Below are 26,131 nucleotides of genomic sequence, written 5' to 3' on the forward strand. Positions count from 1 at the left end.
GGCATCAGTCTCACTGAATTCCTAGGTCTTACACGGATGTGAGTCTTTTCCAAAAACAATATACGTGGTGGTGAACTCAGCCCCAGGAACTCTAGGGTGTTCCTGTGGAAGCTGCACGTGTTTTCTCTCATTATTTTCTCTACTCCAATTTTCCTTTTCCTTTTATTGGGTACCAGCAATGACCCATGGTCACACGCATCATTGCACATTCTTCTCTGTTCGCAGGTCTATGATAGTATCCATTGGTCTGATTCACAGAATTAACTTAAGACAAAATCCTAAACTTACTACCATTTTGGTATTCACAGAAGGCACTTACTCATCGATGAGTAAGTGCCTTCTGTGAATACCAAAATGAGTAAGTGCCTTCTCTGGATACCAAAATGGTAGTAAGTTTAGGATTTTGTCTTAAGTTTGTTCTGTGAATCGGGCCCAATGTGCTCAAAACTTTCCAGAAGCACTTTAACATTTGGTATCAGGAGCCTTTCATTATTACATTTCCGGCAAGTGGTGACCAAAGTAGCTATGTTGCTGGTACTCTTCTGATGTCTGTGAACACCAACAATGTCCTGACCTAAATGCAGTTTAATATCCAAATAATCATTTGACAGTCAGACAAAGGCTGTGTTTTAAATGTACTGAATGCAGCTGCTGGGCATTATATATTGTTTCGTAATTAAAAAGCAGATTCCGACTAAATTCTCCGAAACTGGCTTCCGCCTAGGACAGAAGGAAAACAGGCTCACAATCAAGAACTCACGAGTTCCACAGCTTGAGATAGGTTTTCACCAGCAAAACCCAGTACTGTGAGAAGTGCATGAACCCCAAGAGCTGCCTTGATTTGTGGGCAGTCAGGACAGCTCTTGGGGATTCTGTCTAGACTTTGTTTTGCCAGGAAGAACTCCAATAACTGAAGGAATAGCAACATGAGCCCATTTATCAGGTTTGCCTCTGTGAACAATTTAATTAAAATATGTAAGAGGGTCAATGTGTAGCATCCGGACTATCTGAGTCTTTGTAAGACCTTGTGGGCCTTCATACGTATTAGTCCTAGCCAAATCAGATGAACATGTGTGAGACAATATTCAAAGTCAAAATCATAAAGTTTTATTCAAAATGAAGATCATTACAAAAAACAACAAGTAGTTAGGTAATTAACAATAACTCTCTCAGTGGTCAAATTCAAAATAATGTAAGAGGATTAACTTAAGAGTACTCAAAGGTAGTAAACAACTAGAACCAAATATAGTTAAACAAGAGGACTGACATAGGGTCTGCCTACAAAGAGTGCGCTAAAAGGTCTTGAGTATAAATCATAGGTTGACAAGCGCAGAGTCTGCCTTCCAAGAAATACATGAAAGAATTAGCTCATATCTCATAAATATGATCTTTTAAAAGGTTTAGTAAGAAAATACACACACATTTAAGTAGTTCTAATGATCTGCCAGGGTTGGGCTAGCAATGTTTCAAGACACGAAGCAACAATTATTCAAGTACATTAGAGAGTGTAAAATTCAAATAAAAATAACATAGAGAGGCTCCAAGTGGTTGAAGTGTAGAACAGCACAGCTGCAACATTAAATGGTTTAGAAAGAAAATACACACACATTTAAGTAGTTCTAATGATCTGACAGGGTTGGGCTAGCAATGTTTCAAGACACAAAGCAACGATTATTCAAGGAATGAATGGGGAGATATTCCTTAATCGCGATTTGCGATTCGCAATTAAGGAATTTTAAGAAATCATTATTTTTAAAGTGATTTCTTCTTGCATAGCATTTTGCTATTCCTTATTAGCTATTCCTTATTTTTCACTAATAAGGAATCGCAAAATGGATGCTTGATGCATCTGGGGGTAATTGTTTTACAGAGTAAGCACTGGGCCTGTTGATTACTAGATCAGTTAAAATGGGACCGAATAATGATTAATCATTACTGTCTCTAGGTACCCCCCACATCTGTGTCTATGGAGACAGTCGCCCTGAGGAAGGTGAGACCTGTAATAGGTCATTCACTGAAACGCGCGTCGGCACCGCCACACAGAAAACCCGTGGAGTGACCACATATATTTATATTTGTATAAATTGTTCTTTTTGTTTGTACATTGTCCTAATTTAGGTCAGAACTTTGGACCCTATAATCATTCTCAAATGAACCATAGACGTGTTCTTAAAAATTGACTTTTTGTTTACTTTTTGACAAATGGATACATTTGCAATAACTTCATTGTTATCTATGACTGTTATCTATTTCTGTGGTTTCTCCATTTTTTCAAAATTGTTTTAACCTTTACTGTGATGATAGGATCCCTTAGGATCAGGACGAATGGGTTTGATTGTATGAGGTATATGTGCTGTTGTTTGAATGTTTGAATGATTGACTTGTGGGGATGTGTATCTTTTTCTTTTTTGTTGTACTGCATCAATGAACATTTACTAATTGTATTTTCAAATAAATGCTGATGAAAATGAATCTATGAATACGTTCTATGTTTACTCTTAGGTCAGTGCTCGCTGGGAGGGAAATGTAAAACTTGGCGACTTTATTAGCGCCCGGGCCGGACTGGAAACCACAACCGACCCTGGCAAAGTGCTCAGCCGGCTCCCCCTTCCCACTGGCGGGGTTGGGGTGCTGCCGAGCTCTTTGCCAGGGCCGGTTTTCGGCCGATTTTGTTACAGGGTCGCTTTTGCAGCTATGCTGCAAAAACCGCCCTGTAACAAAAACGGCCCCCAGGGGCCCAAAATCGGCCCCCACTTGTGCGGCGCACCGGGGGATTTCCCGGTGCCCGCTATGGCCAGTCCGGCCCTGATTAGCGCCTTTGACTCCACCCGGGCAGAGACTTTTCTTGTGTTTTGATTACCCAGTACAAGACCAACACTGTGCTATCCTCCCTTTGAGTGTTGGTTTTCAACAAATCTCACTTCCAGCAGAAAAGAAGAGTCTGCTGTCACATGACACAAACAATCCAAGAGTGACACTTTCCTAGACAATGCTGAGTCCCTTTCTTCCAATACAAAAAGTCCTAATGAAGGATGACCGTCCATAACTCCATTCCCTGCATGGTAGTGTGACTGAGGCCAGCATATTCAAAAACCTCTCTGATTCTCACCCTGAGCATACAACTCCACCCTACCGCCACCAGCCTACAGCTTCTACAGCGCATGAATAACTTACTATAGTTCTTTCGATATGTAGATTTGTGGCGCATTGACGTGCACAGCGTGAAGATGAGGAGCCTGGAAGAGACCCTGGAACGCATCCAACAACAACTACAGGGCAGTGAGGGAGCATTGCAGAGGATCAACGTCACCGTGAACGACTGGGACTCGCTGCTGTCAGGTAGCCATTGAAAGGTCAGGCTGAATGAATGGGGACAAAATGGGCGCCATTGCACTGCTTTAGAAGCATTATGAGGGCAAAACAGGTTAACTTCTTATCTAGCAGCTGACGTTGGCGAGATTTGTAGGTTTTGCACTTTTTAAACTTGTTAAAGTTTTGAACAATGCTTCCAACTACACCTCTGGTGAAGTTTTCATTAAAAATCTTTTTATAGGAAGGTTCTACCTCAAACGTCATGCATTCATTCATGCATTATTGCACACATACATACATACATACACTCATGCATACATACATTCATGCTTGCATACACACACATACACGAATGCATACACACACAAACAAACACTCATGCATACATACTTGCATGCATACATACATACATATGCTCATGCACACATACATACATACATGCATGCATAGACACATACATACACACATGCATACAAACATGCAAACACACATACATACACTCATGCATACAAACATTCATGCATACGCACATACATACACTCATGTATACAAACGCATGCATACACACATACATACACTCATGCATGCATACATATATGCATGCAGACACACATACAACATCCATGCATACATACATGCATGCATACACACATACATAAGCTCATGCACACATACATGCATGGATACACACATACATACACTCATGCATACAAACATGCTCACATACAGACACTCATGCATACATACATGCATGCATACACACAAACATACACTCATGCATACAAACATGCACCCATGTATACACTCATGCATTCATATGCGTATGCATACACACAAACATACACTCATGCATACAAACATGCACACATACATACACCCATGCATACATACATGCATGCATACACACATACATACACTCATTCACACATACATACACTCATTCACACATACATGCATGCATACACACATACATAAACTCATGCATACAAACATGCATGCATACACACATACATACACTCATGCATACATACATGCATGAATACACACATACATACATGCAAACATACATACGTACCTACATACATACATACTGTTAGCTTTCACCTGGCCTCACTGAAGTCTGCCCTTCCCCTCGCCTCTAGGTTGCTCCAGTATCAAACTGTACAAACACAACACATCTCTTTAGTGCCACAAACACTTGGTGGGTGTGATTGACACCAGGAAACCTTTCCAAAAGTTCCCGCACTGTCCACAAATACTGGGGTCCTGTAGTGTAGAGAAATGTGTAATCTCAGGTGGTATTCACTTCCCGAGAAGGCCTCACTCCTCCTATTTGAATTGCCTTCCTATAATATAAATGCATTTTAAAAAGGCCCTTGAAGAGTGAACTCAAAATACTTAATACTATTCCAGTAGCGAGCAGGGCTGTTGTCTTCATAAAAAATGTCAAGATAGACTTGAAAGCCCTCAGATTGCACCCCACATTCTTCCTCAAGAACCCAAAAGCAGGAGAGTCTGCACAAAGCAGGTCCATATGGGCAGGTCAGGGGTAGGCTTCCCCAGGGCTGTCCTGGTCTCCAGCCCATCGTCAACAGGCTCAAGGAGCAGAGAAGACGGGGAGGGAGCCATGCCCAGTGGGCTGTAAGAGCGCCACGCGCTGCAGGCCATCACTCATGAGGTCTCAATTTCTAATTGAGAGACGAGGACGGTCAGACCCAAGAACTCCTGACCATGGATTGGGTGAAGCACGAGACGAAGGAGATTGCTCGCCTCTTAGATAGTACTTAAGGCAAAGTGAAACACCAGGTGGACCCTTGCACGGGCTGATGTGTCTGCTGCCTCTCACCATTACCTATAACCCCCAGCAAATGCTCATGACACTTCTGGGTGACCACTAGGGTGAAATGATCTGCCCCTAGACATAGCAAGAAGGAGTACCACACTGCCCTGTGAGGGTGAGTGAGGGCAAGGGTGCATTAAATTAGGTTTACAATAGATAACCGGGTGAAATGGCATGTTCACGATGCTGTGGCGATGTAGGTAACTGAAGTGTAATGCAAATACATCTTGTAGAATGGACCATATGGAGCTGCATGTTACTGATCACTGTAATTAGGTAAATATGTCAAGGTTACTTCCCAGATTCTGATTCTCAGGTGGGCTCAACAGACTCTAGGGCAAACTGTTGTAAATTGACAACGATTAGGTTAGCATTTGTTGAAGCCAATCTGTTTTTCAATGCTACCTTGCCTGTTTTTTGGAAGCTATTTTGTATTGCAGTCAGCCATGTTGTATGCCTTGCATTACCTCGTGCTCACCATGTGCTTTGTCCTACCTCTCTGCTAGCTGCTCATATATTCTGCCTAGTAACAAACTATATTCAGCTTTCTATCAAATATGTGCATACTCTGTTGAGCCACATCTGTTTCTGATAAATCACTGTTGAGATGTGTTTACCCCAAACTGGTCAAACTGTTAGCTCCTCCCACTTGTTGAATGTGCACTGAAAATGCCCTTATATGTACATAAATTCGTCTTGTGTATGTGCCGCCTATTTCCTGAACCCCTGTGCGGGTACAAAAGGACCATGTGTCTTCCGTTCTGTGTGCTACTTCATGCATTGCAGAAGGGTATTGTCTGAATGTAGTTCCACCTCATGAGGTCTTAATAAACTTGTCTTTTCTATTCCAGTTTCCGTGCCAACTTCTATTCTAAGGGTTTAAGAGTTGTTAGCGGCATAACTGGGCCTTGCTGAGATACGATACCACAAGTCCATTTTCATACGTATGGGGTATTACACGCAAGCCTACACACAGGAATTGTGTTCACCCCTGCACAGGTTAGCAAAACAACCCAGACATGCTGTCCGTTGGGTTGGTATCACAGAGACAGTAACTCAGGCGGCTTCACTGTGAGAGGAGAGGTGCAGCAATCGGTGCTTTGCTCCAGCGTGAATTGCATCTGTCACTCACGTGTTTAATGGGCAAACCAGCACATTACCAGCTCAAACTTCTAAAGCACATCGCAAACTAGAACCAGCCCAGGGTCATGAGTAGCCTTGTCAAATCTTTTCTTGCCTATGACTCTTTCTACCTGTCTCAATACCACACTTACTGACTTTAAAAAGTATAAAAGTCCATCTCCTACTGGTCTTTGGACTAAATAAACACAGACACTCACCACACACTTCATTGATCTCCATAGATTCCAAGTCTAACCAGAACCCTATCCCTAACTTTCTCCGGGAACAGGTGTTTCAACCAGATGTGGAGGAGGCGCAATCCCTCCGTAGCTATCGCTGGTTCAACTTCTTCCCATTCCAGGCATAAGTACAACAGGACTGCAGAAACACGAGAAAAGCGAAACTGTTTTCACGCACTCGAGAGTAAGACTCTGTCCCTTGGTGTCTGCCTGCTCGCTACAGGAGTAGCTGGGAGCCAACACGTCTTTTGGGGGCATTCTGCAGCTGTTCAAAGGAGGACCCGGCCGCAGTGGAGGTGAGAGGCGCGGCGAACGGGACTGCGAGGACCAGCATTCCTGAATAACACCGCCAGCTGGTTCCTCTTCACGCCGCGCAGCGCCCCCTCCCAGTGCCACGCCCCCCCGCTTGAGCCTTCATTACCTCTCGCGGCCCCCGCTTCGCGGGTGCCACTCGAGAGTAAGACTCTGTCCCTTGGTGTCTGCCTGCTCGCTACAGGAGTAGCTGGGAGCCAACACGTCTTTTGGGGGCATTCTGCAGCTGTTCAAAGGAGGACCCGGCCGCAGTGGAGGTGAGAGGCGCGGCGAACGGGACTGCGAGGACCAGCATTCCTGAATAACACCGCCAGCTGGTTCCTCTTCCCGCCGCGCCGCGCCCCCTCCCAGTGCCACGCCCCCCTGTTATACTTAGGAGCACTTGGGCACGCGCATCGTGGGACGCGCGCGGGGCGGAGAACGGGGCGAAGACCGGGCAAAGAGCGGGCCGTTCTAGGCCGTTAGAGGCCGGTAGAGACTGGACTGGGCCACCCCTCTGACGCTCCCTGTCCCCCAGCCCCTCCCCGCTTAACTCCAAAATGACGACCAGGGCCTTAAGGAGCAAGTCCGCCCAACAGTGTTCAAGTACACTGGAAAAATTCTTCCCAAAAGCGAGTGCTCTAGCCAACAAATGCCAGTCAGTCACGGAAACACACCTGGAGCTGGGATCTGAAAGCGTGGCTTTGGACCATGGGGATACTTTTTCTATGGATGCTAGTACGCCTATACTACTGGATGCCACCCATATGTCATTATTGGACAGTATTGATCAGACCATTGAGTCGGTTCTACAGCAGTTAAGAACTCCATCAATCCCCCAGAGGGACAGTGATTCGCCCCGGCCATCTGGGACCACTAATAACTTTTCTTTTCCGGTCAATACGGGAATAGATTTGCAGGAAGTGGGACAGGCTGCCCTGCTCACAGAGCCGGCAGGTAGTGGAGTGGAACAACCATCAAAAAGGAAAAGGTCCAGGGAATCAAAGCAGGCAAAAAGGGCCAAAGTTGATACATTTGAGCTAAATCTGGATGTCAGCACAGACATCTCGGCCTCCCCTGAGCTCATTTCACCAGGGTCCAGGTCGGATCATATAGGCTCTCCAGTATCCACGGCCTTACCATTGCACTCGGGTCCGTTTATATTCGGTGGGGCAACTTTCAATAGCACTGACATGATAATCAACTCACTTACAGACACCCTTAAGAACTTGCTAATCCCCATCTCAGACAAACTGGACGCCATAGAGTCTAGACTCAAGGCTTTGGAAAACATTCACAAAAGGATCAGCCCTGGGTCAGCTACAAATGCTCCTTTAGTCCCCCGGGATCCACCTGGGAACAGACCGTTGTCTTCCGCGTTGACCCAGGTCCCAATTTTGGTCCCGCCCAGTACAAATGGTGCGCTTGTCTCTCAAACGCACCCTTTGCTAGCACCAACACCTAGGCCCCCGGTTCCGGCCCCTAGGAGATCTAAACCAATTCCTGCTCCCCAACCAAGGGGAGTTGAGAACTTTACTAACGGTCTCACTGGTAACACTATTTCCCCCCATGACAGGCGCAGGGTGGTAAATCTGCCTCCAGAAGCAGTTCCATACACAGCAATCATGGTGGGAGTACCTGAGCTAACGGGTGACATAAGGGAGCCTCAGGACTCTTTACGCAACAAGGTCATAAGTTGGCTTAGTATTAATAGGCCGCTGCCCCCAAACCTGAAAGGTGAGGTTCTGATGGTCAGGAGGATCCCATGGATTGGCCTTACCCCAAAGAACAGGGCAGGGGATTGCATCATTGTAAGTTTCAAAAGCCCACATGTCGCCAACTACATCTGCAATTGGCTTGTAAGGCCTGATAAGTCCAACATTGAATTAGTACCCCTCTCACACTTCTACCCAAATGCTTGCAACACGGAGGTGGGGAGGGAGAAGGGGTGGACTAGAGTAGGCTTTGCTGTAGATGGCTCACATTATAGACCAAGGCAATACTTACCACCTGTCCCGGCCAATATCATACATCACAATAGATTTTCCTGCCTAGACCAGGTCGACTGACCACAAACTGGGGAGATTCTCCTCAGCCATGGAAAGCCGGTGGGTGAGGCGCAAACTTGGGCAAGATTGAGTGCTGCCACTGTATCTGAAAGTGGCACACTGGATACCGATAAAGAACGAATGGTTACCCTGGATGATAGTCCGGGCCAACAAGGGCTTCCACCGAACATTGGGTCTGACCATAGTTTGCAACCTGAGGAGGCGGAGGTGGATGGACCACCCACCACCACGGTTTGTAACATTGCTCTGTCAGACACTTACCCACCGATAGTTACCGCGCAACCTCCTACTGGAGGTCAAGGTACACTACTACCAGATCCTGGGTTGAGAATCCTCTCCTGGAATGTGGCAGGAATCGCAAATAAGGAAGGCACACCGGAGTGGGATCAACTATTGGGTGTCAATGATATCCTCCTTTTCCAGGAAACATGGGCGAGGGAACCCCAAACCATGAGAGGGTTCGAAATATTTGAAATTCCTGCAAAATGGAGTGGGAAGGGGAGGCCGTCAGGAGGCTTGGCAATCTGGATTGCGAGTCACACTTGGTGCCAGGCGGAACAGGTGCATACGTTTTCGCAGGACATCCAGTGTGTACTGCTCACATGGCCTGGCAAACCATCGTGGGCTATTGTTAATGTCTACTCGCGACCAGTTGCCGCGCCAAACGAATCGCCCACCCTAAACGATTTGTCCTCCTTCCTGGGTCAACTGCCAGGAGACTTCAAGGTAGTGCTGGGAGGAGACTTTAATTGCCATTTTGAACCCCTGGAAGGCCTACTGGAGGGTGCCCCCACTGCCGAGGATGACTACTGGGGGGTTCCACCCTCGTCTTCGCCCCACCCTAAAGCCTGGTCCCCTCTAGTAATACAACTCATGTCCCTCACCTTGAACTTCGCACTGAGGGCTTGTAATGGTCGTACCCCTTCCGATACCCCCTCAGTGTGTACTTTCAACAGAAGGGGCCATGAGTCGAGGCTAGATTACATCATGATAGATATCACACTTTGGCCAAAAGTCCTCGACTTCAGGGTAATAAATAGGTCAGACAGTGACCACAACGCCCTTTGCTTAAACATCCAGCAGCCCCTGCCCCAAGCGGGTCCATCCAAAGAAAACGGAGGTGAAGATATGGGGGAGCTGCTCCTTACAACAAACAGGCGTCGGGTTAAGTGGGGAAAGCTCGTGAGCTCAGAAGATGCCATTAATAAGCTATACGAGTTGGCACTCCCAAGGTTCATGGAGGTGGACGTGCTTTTAAATGAACCAAGAATCCCAGAATTTAACGAGAAACTGGGTAGCATACACCAGGAATTAGTGAGGGATCTGGCGGAGGTATTTCACCCTGTGGTGCCAACCCGAAAGAAAAAGACCCACGTTCCCACCTGGTACACCTCCTCCTGCAGGGCAGCCAAATCTGAGCTTATTGCCGCAATCAAGGAGGGGTCAAATAAGACCAAGGTACGTGACCTTAGGAAGGAGTATAAATCAGTGATGGCAAATGCTAGGACCGAGTGGGACTGGAACCACTGGCAGGACCTTCATGATGCCCTAAAAGCCAGGGATTCCCGGAAATTCTGGGCTCTGGTAAACTATGGGATGGGGGAACTTAAGGAAGTAATTGAACCCAACATTGCCCCCGCGGTTTGGGAGGATCACTTTCGGACACTCTATCAAGACATGAACACCTGCCCTGACATAGCCCTGTCAGTGCCCATAGGCTCCCAGGACTCTGTCTTGGAATTATCCCTAGGGGAGGTGGAGGCTGCTCTGGAGCATTTATCGTTGGGGAAGGCGCCGGGTTTGGATAAGCTACCCGGGGATCTTTTTAGGCATCACCCGGACATCTGGGGTCCGTACCTCCTTATTCTTTTTAACGCCATTTTAGGAGGTATGGCAATCCCCGGGTCTTGGCTGGGGGCAGAGATTGTACCGATTCACAAGAAGGGGTCCACTCTGCTCCCGGCCAACTACAGGCCTATTAGCCTAATAGATGTACCCCAGAAGCTCTTTGCGCGCCTTATCCTTAACCATCTGCTGGATTGGGTGGAGGACAATGACATCATGAGCCCCCTCCAGGCTGGCTTCAGAAAGAACACGTCGACCATGGACCAGATCTTCCGCCTCCTCCTCCTTTAATGGAAGACGGTGACGTTAGAGGGGGGAAGACTGTACATGGTCTTCGTGCATCTGAGGTCAGCCTTCGATCTAGTCCCTCGAAGGAAATTATGGGAGGTTTTGCAAAAGCTAGGAGTACCCCCTCAGCTACTCAGCATTATCATCAGGTTGCATGAGAACAACTATGCACAAGTGAGGTGTGGGAGGGAGGGCAAGCTCTCGTCCAGATTTCCGGTCCATCGAGGAGTCAGACAGGGCTGTGTCTTGGCGCCGACCCTGTTCTGTCTTTTCATCAATAGCGTCATATTACATCTTGATAATGTTAAGGATAATGATGCCCCGCTCCTGGCAGGCAGGAGGGTCCCAGCAATAATGTTTGCTGACGATACCCTCCTGCTTTCCAAATCCCCCATGGGGATTCAGAGGATCGTGAACGGTTTTGGCCTTTTCTGTCGCCAACATGGGCTGGAGGTGAACACGGAAAAGACCAAGTTCATGATCTTCAATCCCCCGACCAAAACTAGACCAAATCCCACACTGGGGGAAGTTAGTCTTGAGAGGGTCTCGACCTTTATATATTTGGGGGTAACACTCCAGGAAAACCTCTCATGGGACTGTCAGATAGCTAGATCCAGGCTAAAACTGTCCCAGTTATCGGGTGCAATGCTGAAGGTGGCCAATAAGTCCACCTTTAAGCCTGTAAGCCCGGCCCTGGAAACATACAGGTCCCAAGCCAAGGCAGCAGCCATGTATGGTAGCGAGTTATGGGGACACAAAGCAGGGAAGGCTTTGGCAGGAGTGGAAAATAGTTTTTTAAGACGCCTACTTGGTCTCCCGCAAGGCACGCCACTTCTGCCTCTAAGACTAGATATGGGTCTTCCCTCCATTGCTGAAGATCTTCTGTCAAAACCTGTGAAGTTTTGGCATCGGATATGGACTACTGAGGAACTGCACCATTACAGACAGGATCTTATTCATGTAATGAGCCTGAATGGCAACAACAACATTCCCTGGCTGGCTTTTATCAAGACGGAATTGCTCAGTATGAACTTGCCAGACTTATGGGATGATCCAGCTCAGGGTTGCCAAAGGATCACACGTAAAACTCTGGCCCAGTTGTACAAGAACAAAAACCTGTCTCACTTGGAAAATGCTTATAATAGTGGCACCCTGACGGCACGTTTTATGGAATCCAAAAATTCTTATGTTTTCGAACCTTTTATGGATTTTATCTTTCCTGTCCTGGCGAGGAAATTGTTTGTGCAATGGAGGTTCGGTACACTCCCCACCAAAGTATTTACCTGCAAATGGTCCAAAGGGGGTGACAAACTTTGCCCATGCTGTAAAGCCCAGGACGAAGATGACCTACATATAATGTTTGTATGCCATGCTTACCAGAGACCCAGGAAGCGCTGGCTAGCACCGCTCTGCCGGAACCTGGGGTTCAGGAATTACTCACAGGCTTACAGGGTCATGAAAACTAATACTCTGGGCTATATTGTGTTTGCTGTTTCAAAATTCTTATTGGCAGCGTGGATAATTAGGAAGCAAATGTCCCCCTGAACTGGTACTACCTTCCACCCCCTATCCCCCGCTGGTCCAGTAGAGACTTTTTATATGTAAAAATACTGTGTTTTAAATGTATGTATTGTATTTTACTGTATCTTTTATGGCCTATATGGCCGAAATAAAGAATTTTTGGAATTGGAAGTGGCTCTTCCTGCAAAGAGAGGGCAGCGAATTCCGCGTTGGACTCAGCTATGCATCTGCATTCAATGAGTTGACGCATGCTTCCTTTGTGGCACTCCTTACTTGCTGTCGTAATGGTAGGGAGAGGGCTGTGATCTCCCAACTGGTGGATTCAACTCTTACCTCAAGGGTTGTCTGAAAGGCTTTCATAACTTCCACATGGTTTCTGAGGGCTCAAAAGATCATCTTTAGAGGGCATCTCAGTGCTAGGTGCAGGATCTTTCTTAGGACTGCACCTCTGTGGTGGGCTAGCACATTACGCTCTGTGATCAGTAGAAACCTCTGGGGTTGCAGTGCACAGCTGTGGAGCACAAACATCCCTTTAGTATATCACTTCCTATGTGAGATTCTAATGTACTCGCGAATTGGTGTATGTGAACCTTTTGCTTTATGACCCTTTTCTTGGTGCCTGTGAGGTGCTATGGAATGCAGTTAGTTTGACTGATTAACTGATGGAACTAATTACTCTATTTATTTCATAGCACCCACTGCTCTGTCCTAGCCTCTAACAGCCATTTTGTTTCCTGTGCCTTTTGTGTTTATGACAGAAAAGCTCCAGTTCTGTATGGATGGCTGGCAATTAATGAAAGGAAAATGCTATTTCTTCTCAACATCTGCAAAGACGTGGGAAAAAAGCAAAGAAGATTGTTTCAGCAAGGGAGCAACACTGGCCACAATCAAGGACAATGACACCATGGTAAGACGTGTCTTTGTGACAAAGAATGAGGAATGACGTGACCAGCAATCCTGTCCATCTGTGCAGGCTACCTTCCGTATTGCATCCTGACTCTGCTCTTTTCTGAAGCACGTCCTGCATGACATGACATAACAGAACCTAACATAACATAACATGACATATATAACGGAACATACCATAACAGATTGACTCTGCTCTTCTCTTAACCGCATTGCTGTGGCGGCTATTCCGCCGCAGCGCTAAGGGGGTGGGTCGGCCACGCGGCGGGTGCATGCTGGTGACGGAACCACTCCGTCATCAGCCGCGGTTGGGCTGTGCTCATGACGGAGCGGTTCCATCATGGCCCCGCCCGCTCAATAGAACGCCCAGCGCAGGCGCGGAATCCGCACCGCGCAGGCGCGGCGGCTGGGCCATGACGAAACGGTTCCGTCATCAGCATCGAAAGGGTTAAGCACATTCTGCGTCTTCCATAATGATACTGATTCTCCTCTTCTCCTAAGTATGTCCTTCTCTAATGCACCGTGACTCTCCTCTTCTCTTCTCTCAAGCACATCCCACATCCTTCCATAGTGGAAATTGACTCTTCTCTTCTCTTATGCACATCCTGCATCCTTCTACATTGGACCTAGACTCTGCTCTTCTCTTAAGCACCTCACGCGTCCTTCCATATTGCTCCATGACCATGGCTGGCATGGATCGAGGGTGGCGGGAGGGGGGGAGAAAAATAAAAAATACTTTTGCCTTTTCTCTGTGTCCCTCCTCGGCCGTCTCTCAGTGTCTCTTCCGGCCAGAACCAAGCATAAAGCTCACAGGCTCCCCCAAGCCAATCACAACGCTGCAATCTAGTTCAGAAACAACATTTTTTAACTGCTTCATCCACAGTAATCCAACTGGTGAGTGTCATGGTATCATTCTTGGAGGAGAAAGGTTGTAACATTTTTAAATAAAATGGATCAGTACTAAGGGCCATATGTATCAAGATACCCATTTACGATTCTCAAATAGCGATTTTTAAGAAATCGCTATTTGAGAATCGCAAATGGGTATGTATGTACAAAATCGCATTTTTTTGCGATTACTTAAAATTCCTTAATTGCGATTAGCAAATTGCGAATCGCAATTCAGGAATACTTTCCCATTCATTTCTATGGGCAAGGAGGCCATAGGAATGAATGGGAAGTTATTCTCAATTTGCGATTCACAATTTGCTAATCGCAAATTGAGAATAATTTCAAGGGTGCAGGGGTGTCCAAAGGACACCCTGTTTGGACACCCTGTTGCACCCCTGAAATATGCATGGGTCGACATGTGGCTCACATACATGCCCTAAGGGCAATTTGCATTTTTCAAGGAATTCGCAACTTACCACCAACTAGAAGTTGGTGGTAATATGCTATTCCTTAAGGGCATTTTGCTAATTTTTTTGCTACATACATTGCATTTAAGGAATCACAAAATTTGCGATTCCTTAAATGCAATTGCAAAATAAGGAATCACAAATTTTGCGATTCCTTCTTTTGCACCAGATTTTGCTTAATACATACCATTTAGCAAATTTGCATTTGCAAAGGCTGAAATTCAGCGAATTTCGGCCTTTGTGAATGCGAATTTGCTTGATACATATGGCCCTTAGAAACTAATGACATAGATTGACCCTGCGTAAACCCTGAGTTTGACTAATGCACTCTCTCTCACGCAGTTGTAGCTGAGACTCAGAGGTGGTGTTGATGCTCAAGAACCCAGTGGATGGGATTGTCCTGTGCTCCCAGTGGATTACTTCATTCCTTTCTGTGTAATTAAAATTTTCATATGTAACTTTTGAATTTTTTGGAGTTAGTTTATTTGATCTTGACTTTAAAAATATTCGTACGAACACTGAAATGAGGTAAAAAAATACCTTAAAGGGTATACTTTTAGGCAGAATGTAATGAAAATGCAGTAACATCCCCTAACCCCATTGTACGTAGGTATCTGATTTTGAATATTTAAGGTGAACTAAGAAACGTGTCTGTCTCTCAAATATGCATATTTAAATATTGTTATCATTTTTGAATTGGCACCCAATGGAGGCATTATGAAGGTCATTTACACCTGTAAATAGAGTGAAATTCACAGTAAAGCTCCTACCTCTAGCACGTTTTGCATACGTAAATAATGCCTCGTCTTTTAATAATAATGAGATAACAGAATTTTATGCGAAAAAATATTTAAATGAAAAAAAAACGTATTGGATTTATTGTTTCCTAAACGTCTCTGGAATCCATTCCATTCCATTTGTTGTTGACAGTGAATGCACTATGTAAATAAATTGTAAATGGATACTTGTATAGCACACTACTCACCTGCAAGGGTCTCAAGGCGCTTGTACGAATACCGCTGTGGAACCCATCGTGGCTTTCCCTGTGAGGTGTCCACTCCTGGGCACCCCAAGGTGGAGATCAGGCATCCGTAGCGTTGTGGGGGCCGTTGTGGAGATTAAGCAAGCTATTGCCCAGAGTTGCAGAGTGGGACTCCATGATTGGAATAGGCACCGAGGCGAGAAATATCAGGTCCGTGGAATTTTTGAGCCCAAGACCCGCCGAGGCGGGAATTGAACCCTGGTCCCGGGCTAGACCTCTGCATCAGGGTCTGCCGCTCTAACCATTGAGCCACACTTCTCCACACTCATGGGTAAACTGTTTAATTAGAGAATTGATGCAGTTTGAGGCGATCAGGAGTGGTTTATTGACAAGTTCATTTCAGTTCTATCCTGAAGCTTTGAAGTTCAAAACACAACATGATGGTTGGGTTTGAGTCAGTAGCTTCCTATAGAATACTTTGAGCTAAATGCCAGCTGATAGGACATCCTGGATATAAATATGTTGTAGCTTTTTGGAGCTACCAATCGGTGCTGCTTTGATGCATTAACAAAGTACAGATATAGTTACGTCTGGCCGCTCTTGGACCGCCCACATCCAAGCCTTCGCTAGCCACCAGGATGGATATGGGAAGTGACAACAAGCGGCAACATCAGAGGTGAACTTTAATGTTTTCACAGATTGTTTAAAATCTGAAATCCCATTATAAATTGGGGTGTATACATTTACATTGTTTGCAACATTTCCAAAGTTCTATGGGAGTTTGCAACTTTTGAAGGTTGCAATCTTTAAGGAGGCTTTGCTACCTTTGCGAGATCTACACACGTTTACCATTTACACGGAGCGAAAAAGTATTTTTTTCCCCACGAGTCGATTTTCAGACAAAAGCAAAGTTGTACCAGAAAACTTTGCAAAATTGGCTTCTGATTTAGATTTCGGCAGACGGGTTGCTCCATCACAACAGTGATTTATGGGGCCTTATTTATGAAGGCCTTGCGCTACCGGTGCGTTACTTTTTCTCATTTTAAAAGTGACGTACCGGCGGCGCAAGGCCTTCATAAATAAGGCCCATGGTTCGGGAGACAGGATAGCCTTCACCGTTGTGATGGAGTAACCCATCCGCAGAGATCTAAATCAGACCTGTAGATGGAGGAGAAAAATAAGAACTTTTATTGTGCTTTTCTCCTTCTTGTTCAATTATATTTGATGTGACAACGCTGTGTAACCAGGGCCCAGATTTAGAGGCTGGTGGACACGTTACTACGTCACAAGATGTTAATCCTTCTGGTTTATTACAAATGCTTTATATCCTCATGGACTTGTAATGAAGCAGATAAGATATCTGTCACGTTTAGAAATAGTGACCTGTCCACCAAGCTCTATATCAGGGCCGAAGACATTTAGGATCTATTTGCATGGACTCCGGGATCAGTTGTAGATGAAGGGTCCTGAGGAGGAGATACAGTCTTGAATATGTGAAATTCAGAGCTCATTGTGTTCTTTTCTTTATCTTAGACTTTCATGTGGGAGCAGACCAAGGATGCAGGTTATCTGATTGGTCTCAGGAAAGAGAGCCAAACACGCACTTGGAAATGGCTGGACGGGACACCGCTGACAGGGTAAGGTTCAATGCTGCATGCATTTCCACGAAATAAAAAGCAGAGCCACAGATGTGAAGAGATGAATACAATTCAAAGACTCTGCTGGGCCAGAGTGTAAGGGCTGATTTATACCTGGGCTCCCAAAAAATGCTCTAATTTCAAGAAAAAGTGCTCAATTTATAGTGGAATCCACCGCTGCAATTGCGATGACCATTTTCAGCTGCTATTAATGATGAAAGGCAGTAAGCATAGCATGAAGGACCACAGAACCCCTGACATAGTAAGGGTTGAGCATGATATTAGGCCTGGGTTTAATTCAAATAAGGAAGCCTGGGCTGGTGACGTGGTTCACTGAGTTGGCACACCCATACCCGTCCATTTACTTGATCGGCTATGAGAAGGAAATTTCACTGGTGATGTTTTTGCCTCACAAAGCTGACCCTTGTGGGTAGGGACTCCATTCCCCTTGGCGGGGTAGGATGCTCTGTCTGCTGGCTGGCACCACCATCATCCTGCAGGGACCGGTCCTCCAACATTTGGGATTGTGGGAGCTGCTCATCCAGCAGGAGACCTAAACTCCTCCTCATTCCGATCCCACCTTTGCCTCTGGTAGGGAAGGTGGCCCTGCCTGGTGCCAGGAGCCCTGCCTGTGCCTGCTTCTCAATTGGGGATTACAGGAGCTGTTCAGTGCTCAGGAGCCCCAGACTCCTCCCCGGTCCAACGCCACCCCGGCCCTGGATGGGAAGGTGGCCTGGCCCGGTACATGGAGCGAGGATTTTGCCTGCTTTTCACGGGAGATGATATTGATAAATGGTTCTCAGAATATTAGTGTGCTCTGAGGGTACACAAGGTCCCAGAGGAGTACTGTGGCAGTAGCTTGTGGAGATGCATGCCCACGATGCGGAGGGACGCACTTCTTACACTTGAGGTAGAGGACCAAACCAAGTATTTCTCCATGAAGGCCATTCTTCTCACCAGATTTGGGCTAACTCCTAAGAAATACCAACAACAGTTCAGGGACTTCCATAAACCCCCACACCAGTCCAGGGTGGACTTCTTAGATTATTTCAGAAAGGCACTGAAGGGCTGGGTGAGAGCAGGAAAGTGGATGGTTTTTGTTGGGCTGAACACCCTGATTCTAAGGGAGCACATGCTCAATACCTGTTCCACAGAGCAATGCCAACACCTGGTAGACAGCAAGTTCATTGACCCCAAGAAGCTTGTGAATAGGCAGACCTCTGGGTCAGCACCAGAGTGTCCAAGACGGCATTGAGGGGCGGGGGTAATCCCAATAGTGTGGTCAGGGTTCCCAACAGAAGTAGGGGAGGGATAAAAACCAAAGATTTCTCTTAAGGCCCACAACATAGTTATCTAGGGAAAGCATCCCAAACCCAATCTGACCACCAAATAAAGAACAATGGCACGTTTATCCCCAAGCACTGAGAGTATTATGAGCATGGGCACACCAAGGGTGAACCCAATTGTCCCAAGCAGGTACATCCTCCCAGTGGAGGGCAACCCCCAGTGTAGGATATAGTAGTGCTTGTGGAGGAGATGGCCCCAGTTTGTGTAGGGGAAATCAGTGAGGTTACCCTATTGACCCTGGGTGATGGTGCCCAAAGCCCTCATGCCGTCCAATACTTCCAAGTACAGGCACAGGGTCACAATGGCCAGACGGCAGGGGCTCTGAGGGACACAGGAGCCAGTATGACTTCTGTAAGGTGTCCTCTGGCGAACTTAGAGCAAGTGATTCCCAAAACATTCCACCAGGTTGTAGTAGCAGACATGTGGGGGAGCCATACCATGTAGGTCTGATTCCTTTTTAATGGGTGAGGGGCACTCAGGTCTTCTGAAAGTTGCTGTGAGCCCTGCCATGCCTGTGGACTGTCTTTCTGTTAGGAAATGGAAAGAACTGGAGCTCGGGTCAGACCTGGAAAAGTTGGGGTTGCCTAAGTGGGTCTGTGTGGCCACCAGGTCCATGGCTGGCCAGATGGGGAGTCAAGAAGTTCTGGAGCCTGTAAATATGACTCAGACAGCGGTCAAGAGAGGGGATTGTAAGGGGCTTGGGAAACCAGCCCAAGAGTGTCCCACAATACAAGTGGATGGGGCCGCAGAGGAGGACGCCCCTGAGCCTCCAGGCAAGGACATTGCCTCCTTGGATGTCCTATCAGAGCTTGCTGGATAGCAAGCAGAAAGGAGACCCACTAGGGAGGAGTTCTGTAAGGCAACAGAGGGAGTGCCCACCGCTGGAGGACAAGATCACAAGAGGCAGAAAGCTGAATCCCAGGAAGCTGGTGATGCCTCTGGAGATCACCTCATATACTGGGAGAATGACCTGCTGTATAGTGAGCCTAAGGCTCCTGTGCATGGGGCAATTTGTTTGTTGGTAGTCCTCCAATGCTACAGGGCTTTCCTACTGGTATTGGCTCATGAAATACTCCTGATGGATACATCTGGAGCAGGACAAGACCTTTGCCAATCTTCTCTCCCACTTCAATTGGCCACGTTGAAGATCTCCTCAGATGTGTTCTGTAGGACTTGCCTAACCTGTCAGACCAGTGGAGAGACAGAGAAAAAGTTAAAAGCTCCACAGAATCATCCCTAAGCCGCCATTGACACCCACTTTGAAAGGGTGTAGGACCCTTTGACCTCAAGACAGCCTTAGGCAACAGGTATTGGTGGACCATGCCACGAAATACCCAGAGGCCCCTGAGGTAGGCCCTAAGGTAGCTTATTGGACAGGGCCAACGGCCGACAGGAGCACTACCTGGCTGGTGCTGCGAACGACCACTGGCCGATGCAGCCCCGCCCGTTTCTTCGAACGATCCACACTGGCGCAGAACATTCAAAGCAGAAAAGGAGTTAATTATAAAGTCGGATTTTCATTAAAATTTAAAAAATGCCTCTTTTAGAAAGTTAACAATAACAACCTGGATAAGTATCCAAGAACTCCAGGTGCACTACTATCATGTCACTTAATCCTAAGCATACATATAGTAATGTGTGTCAATATGAACACATTTGTAAAACAATCTTAAACACTATAATCAACTTGACTTGACATCCAACAAACTGTGTCCAAAAAATGTTTTCACATCAAATATAGGCGATGTCAGATGTCAGAATCTGCTTTTATTCAGTCCATAGAAGAAACTCTTCAAAAGGAACACAGTGTTGTTTAACTCAGCATAACAAATCAGATGAAAAACAGGGTTTTCCTTTCCCAATGCATTTCGAGCTGAACTGTGCCCTTCATCAGGGGAACCTAAAACATCAATGAATGCAGTAAGTATCAAAAGTCATACTGCAAGCTATGTACATCGTAATAATGTTTGATAGCTTAATAGAAAGTTCTTTCAGAAAAGCGCCAAGGCTAGAGATCAATTAAACAAAAGTGAAAGCATCCAATGACAAAACAAGAAGAAATTAGGGAATGTAGAAACGAAAAACGGAACAAACCCGGGAAAGAAAAAGCGGACTCATGCTCCATCTCCTGACAGAGTGGGTGAGATGAGCCTCTGGTGCACCATCTATAAGGGCACTGCGGAATCCCACCTAAGCCAGCATGTACCTTCCTTCACCTTCATTGCACCACAGGGTTTTAATCAGCCCTCTAACTCATGTACTTGAAGCCCTCTATCTCACGCACTTCACATTTCATGGTCCATGTTTCAAGATGGGTGAGGTGGGTAACCAACATCACCGCAGCGCGTGGCACCTGGCGTGTGCCTCCTCATCTGGTGACACAATGCAGTCAGGGCACACTGTCCCAAGGCAACAACCATGCCTGGAGAAGGAGTTCCCTCTTTCCTTCCCTGTCTTGGCACACCCCATGAGGGGCCGGGTGCTGGAGAGGGCGCGGAGGCAGTAAATCTCCTTCAGCCTACGGATTCAGGGGGCAGTAACCCTCTCTACCAGAACACAGAGTCACCTCCCAACTGAATCCTTCCCAGCTGACCGAGAGCCAGTCGTTACTCTCCATTGCAGAGGAAATGCACACTGCGGGAGCCAGGTGCACCCAGGCGATGGTTCCATTGAGGGGATTTGTTCTCCTCTGGCCATTAGCCTACTCACCATGTTGAATCATCTGGGGGGGACTGCACGGACCCCCCCCATTTACCTCTTGACAGTGTCATATCCTCTTGAACTCTCTCTTTAAAATTCTTTTAAACTTTTCCTTACTGTACTTCTTGGCTATTGGTGTTGCACCGGTATTTAGCCTTCGATGGACTTTACCACCTACTTTGAGCTGCATTCCCAAGCAGGGATCAGGTCAACTCCCAAAAGACCTGATCCCAGTGCACCATGGGCCACCACTGGCCTAACACCATCCATTGGGTAAGCCTCAATCAAAAGGGCTTGGGCCCCTTGAGCAACAACAGCCTGTCGGCCTTCTGTATGCCACATTTCCTGCACCCGCAGCCTAGTGGGGATTCGGCGCAGGGCTCTTCATTCACCGTTACTGAGGGAATCCTGGTAATTTTCTTTTCCTCTGCTTAGTAATATGCTTAAACTCAGTGGGTTGCCATGTCTGATCTGAGTTAATCGGTTGGTGTCAAAGCATGGGGAGCCGGACCAATTCCATGGGTGCCAGAAAAGGAGGGGACCCTCTTTTGCATGGGGGGGTCACAGCAGCACCTTCTTCCACGTCAGAGATCAAAGCCCGCAGCGGCCAACATGGCAGACAACACCAGTGGGCAGGCAGGGTACCTTTCCAGCCTCCTGCAGAAGTGGGAGTCCAAGGTGGTGCATATAGGCAGTGCACAGCTAGACACCCCAGGTTTTTAAGACTGAGGCAGATCGGGCACCCACCCCATCAAGGCAGGCAAGACTAGGCACACCGGCAGTGGACCTCTGCAGTGGGACTGCAGGAAGTGCACCTGAATGGGCCATCATGTGTCTGACCTTGGGAGACGAAGGGAGCAAAGCCCCCTGCAACAGCCCCACAGCGCCCTGTGGATTCCCCAGTGGAACTGACATCAAGTATCCCTCAGACAGCTGTAGTCTGGGGAGAAACCCAGGACTGCAAGGTACGTTCAAAGTGTCAGGGATCAATGTGTCCTACAGTTCAAACTAATCTTAGCAGCTAGCTGCAGTTTTCATTTATGTGTGAGCCAAGTGGTTCACCGCCAAAAGCCAAAGGCAACTTTTGCAATGTTCGACCACCTGAGGTGCAGAGAGGCAGGAAGGAGGAAGTACCAACCATCCACTGCCCACACAGTGAGACAATCCTTCACCCCATCACACTTTCCCCCTAGAAGTCAGCCTCCAAGATTTAAGAAAGTATTGCCAGGTATTCAGCCGGGGGCCCCCAGCCCACCGCCCCAGTAGGAAGGCACGCAAGTGAGAAAGTCCCACGGCAGCAGAGGCAGGAAGCTCCACCACAAGCCTTCCCGCACATGGCTATATGAGTCGTTGAAACCCAGCCTGGCCGCTCAGGACCAGTCCACCAGTTACCTGGCCATGAGGGGATTTGCCCCTCCTGTGCATCAGCCGTCCTACCAGGGCCAGTGGGAACCAGGGCTCGATCTCTGCACATTAAGAGTTCCTAGCTTAGGCAGGCAACTCAGAGCCATGCCAGTGGGTTGGGGGGTCCTTCTTGTCCAGGTAGGAGAGAGCAAGAGGAGAAGAGACAAGTATCTCCAGGCCATCAAAGCAACTCACCCACTTCCAGTGGACGCATTGAAGTTGGAGCGGCCCGGGGCAGCATCTCCTCCCACCCCTTGGAGCAGGTTACACAGGCTTTGAGGGGGCATGGTATCACCACCTTAAGAAGCTTGTGTTCCCTCATGGCCCCGGCTCCTGCTCATCCAGGCTGCCCTGCAATCCTAAACAGGCCATTCCTCATTTCCTCAAAAACTGAATGGAACAGGATTGGGCTTGAGAAGGGCCAGGTGGCAGGTCCTTCAGTGGGGCCTCAGCCTTGGGATTCACTGCAATTCAGTTACCCCCAGGTGCGTACTGGGTGAGCATGAGTTTATGGGTCCATGACATCACCCTCCTCACATCTCAGTTGGGTTCTCCGAGGTGGAGGATACCACCCCGTGCCCAGTCCTCACCTAAGTGCCCAACAACTTATTCCTACAAAACAAAGGATGGTAGATTTGGAAAGTGCTTTCACTGCCAGTAATTCAGCCAAGAATGTTGCAGTGAAATTTGGTTTTGGTGCGTGCATTAAAATACACAGGGCGCGATTCACAAAGGTAAACAGAGGGGCAGATTTACAAACCCCTTGTGACCCATTTGCGCCGCCCTTGCGTCACTTTTGTGACGCAGCGGTAGTGGCGTAAATCATGCACCACGTTGCGACGTATTTACAACGTGACGCATCTAGGCAGATGTGTCACGTTGTAAAGCACTGCGTCACATGAAACCTGCATCAGGTTTCATGCGGGCGTTCTGTCGCAGGGTGGGCGTTCCGTCACAGGAAAGCCCTGTAAAACTGACGCAGTGAATTCTACAAGATTTCACTGAGCCAGTTTTACGACACCACTGCATCAAACCCTTACGCCTGCTTGAAGCAGGCGTAAGGAGTGACGAACCACGTTAAGTAAGGGCAGGAGTTGTGAATTGCTGGAGTTGCGTCGCGCTTGTGATGCGTCTCCAGCAATGCGCCGCCCTTACGCCACAAGATGCGTCACGCATCTGCCCATCCTTGCGCCATGGTGCACCGCATTGTAAATGCGATGCATCCGAAGTGGCGCAAGAGGGGAATTGCGTGTCACATCTGTTCTGGCGCATCCCTGCTGATTTGCAGAGATGCGCCAGACATTGTAAATATACCCCTCAGACTTTAGGTGTAAACTTAGGGGCAGATTTACAACCCCCTTGCGCGTCTTTTACACTGCCTTTGTGTCCGTTTTGTGACGCAGTGGCGGCGCAAAAGATGCGCTGTGGTGCGGGGTATTTACAACGTGACGCATCTGGGAGATGCGTCACATTGTAAAGCCCTGCACCAGAAGGAGGGGTTCCTGTGCTCGGGGTGGGGGGGGGGCGTTCCAGCGCAGGAACACCTCCTAAAATTGGCTGAGTGAAATCTACAAGATTTCACTCAGTCACTTTTGGGCCCATGCTGCGTCAAAACCCTGCGCCTGCTTGAAGCAGGCGTAAGGATTGACTCAGCATTGTGAGAAGAGGGCCCCCCAGAGCATTGCTGGAGCTGTGTCGCGCTTGCGACGCAACTCCAGCAATGCGCCGCCTTTACGGCACAGATGCATCACGCATCTGTGCCGTTTTTGCCCCATGGTGCACCGCATTGTAAATGCAGCGCATCCATGGTGGCGGAGGCATGGCGCACAATAACTGACTCATCCCTGCTGATATGCAGGGATGCGCACTTATTGTAAATCTGCCCTTTAGACTTTTGGTCTAAGTTTACTTTTGTCAATCCGACCCTATTTCGGGGGGTGGGAGGGGCACTGTTGGAAACCCCCAACATTCAGTAATTGAAGTGGAATGCAGAAAAAATTATTTAGAACAACTAACCCTGGAAGTAATTTTTTCTGTTCCCAGATTCTCTGTTGTTTCCAAATATACAAACACCATCTGCGCCAAAGTGTCATCTAGGCAGCTGTGGGAAGAATACTGCACCAAAGCCCATCCTTGGGTCTGTGAGAGGCCGGCCTTCACCTTCCAGCTGGTGAGGGTGAGCCCTGCTCCTGCCAGCCTTCGCCTCGACGATGTGGCTTACACCAGCCCGGGTCACCAGTGACGTGTTCACAGCCACGTGTCCGTGTCAGATCTGCTGTGGAGAGACAGACATTCGTCAAAACTCCCCTGAGGTTTAGGAACAAGGATATGTTCGCGGTTTACATGTCACTTTGGTGCCCTCTGCTGGCCATTAAGTAGAAGGGCGCCTGCAAGAGCTTTCTGCTGCTTGCTCATGAGCCTGTGCGTGGCACAGCTGCTTTATCATGGAGCTGCATGTGGGACTGAGGCTTGATCATGGAGCTGCATTGCTGCTTGATCATAGAGCTGCATGTGGGATTGAGGCTTGATCATGGAGCTGTGTGTGGCACTGCTGCTTGATCATGGAGCTGCGTGTGGCACTGCTGCTTGATCATGGAGCTGCGTGTGGCACTGCTGCTTGATCATGGAGCTGCGTGTGGCACTGTTGCTTGATCATGGAGCTGCGTGTGGCACTGCTGCTTGATCATGGAGCTGCGTGTGGCACTGCTGCTTGATCATGGAGCTGCGTGTGGAACTGCTGCTTGATCATGGAGCTGCGTGTGGCATCGATGCTTGATCATAGAGCTGCGTGTGGCACTGAGGCTTGATCATGGGGCTGCGTGTGAAACTGCTGCTTGATCATGGAGCTGCGTGTGGCATCCATGCTTGATCATAGAGCTGCGTGTGGCACTGAGGCTTGATCATGGGGCTGCGTGTGGAACTGCTGCTTGATCATGGAGCTGCGTGTGGCACTGCTGCTTGATCATGGAGCTGCGTGTGGCACTGCTGCTCTGCGTGTGGCACTGCTGCTTGATCATGGAGCTGCGTGTGGAACTGCTGCTTGATCATGGAGCTGCGTGTGGAACTGCTGCTTGATCATGGAGCTGCGTGTGGCACTGCTGCTTGATCATGGAGCTGCGTGTGGCACTGCTGCTTGATCATGGAGCTGCGTGTGGCATTGCTGCTTGATCATAGAGCTGCGTTTTTCACTAAGGCTTGATCATGGAGCTGGATGTGGCACTAAGGCTTGATCATGGGGCTGCGTGTGGAACTGCTGCTTGATCATAGAGC

General features: G+C 47.7%; 1 protein-coding gene and 1 pseudogene across 1 annotated transcript in view; one reads left to right on the forward strand and one right to left on the reverse strand.

Moving 5' to 3' along the window:
* LOC144819202 (killer cell lectin-like receptor subfamily B member 1A) overlaps positions 1 to 25,848 on the forward strand; it is a 40,550-nt gene extending 14,702 nt beyond the window's left edge. Inside the window, exons 3-6 of the mRNA XM_078677177.1 lie at positions 3,196 to 3,339; positions 13,286 to 13,434; positions 17,307 to 17,410; positions 24,905 to 25,848. Of these exons, the coding sequence (XP_078533303.1) occupies positions 3,196 to 3,339; positions 13,286 to 13,434; positions 17,307 to 17,410; positions 24,905 to 25,103 (596 nt within the window). The 3' untranslated portion in view covers positions 25,104 to 25,848. The remainder of the gene's footprint in view (positions 1 to 3,195; positions 3,340 to 13,285; positions 13,435 to 17,306; positions 17,411 to 24,904) is intronic.
* LOC144820926 (5.8S ribosomal RNA) lies at positions 22,377 to 22,530 on the reverse strand (annotated as a pseudogene).
* Positions 25,849 to 26,131: the final 283 nt, after the last annotated feature.

This window comes from Lissotriton helveticus, chromosome 2_1 (assembly GCF_964261635.1).
Source record: "Lissotriton helveticus chromosome 2_1, aLisHel1.1, whole genome shotgun sequence".
Classification (NCBI taxonomy): Eukaryota; Metazoa; Chordata; class Amphibia; order Caudata; family Salamandridae; genus Lissotriton; species Lissotriton helveticus.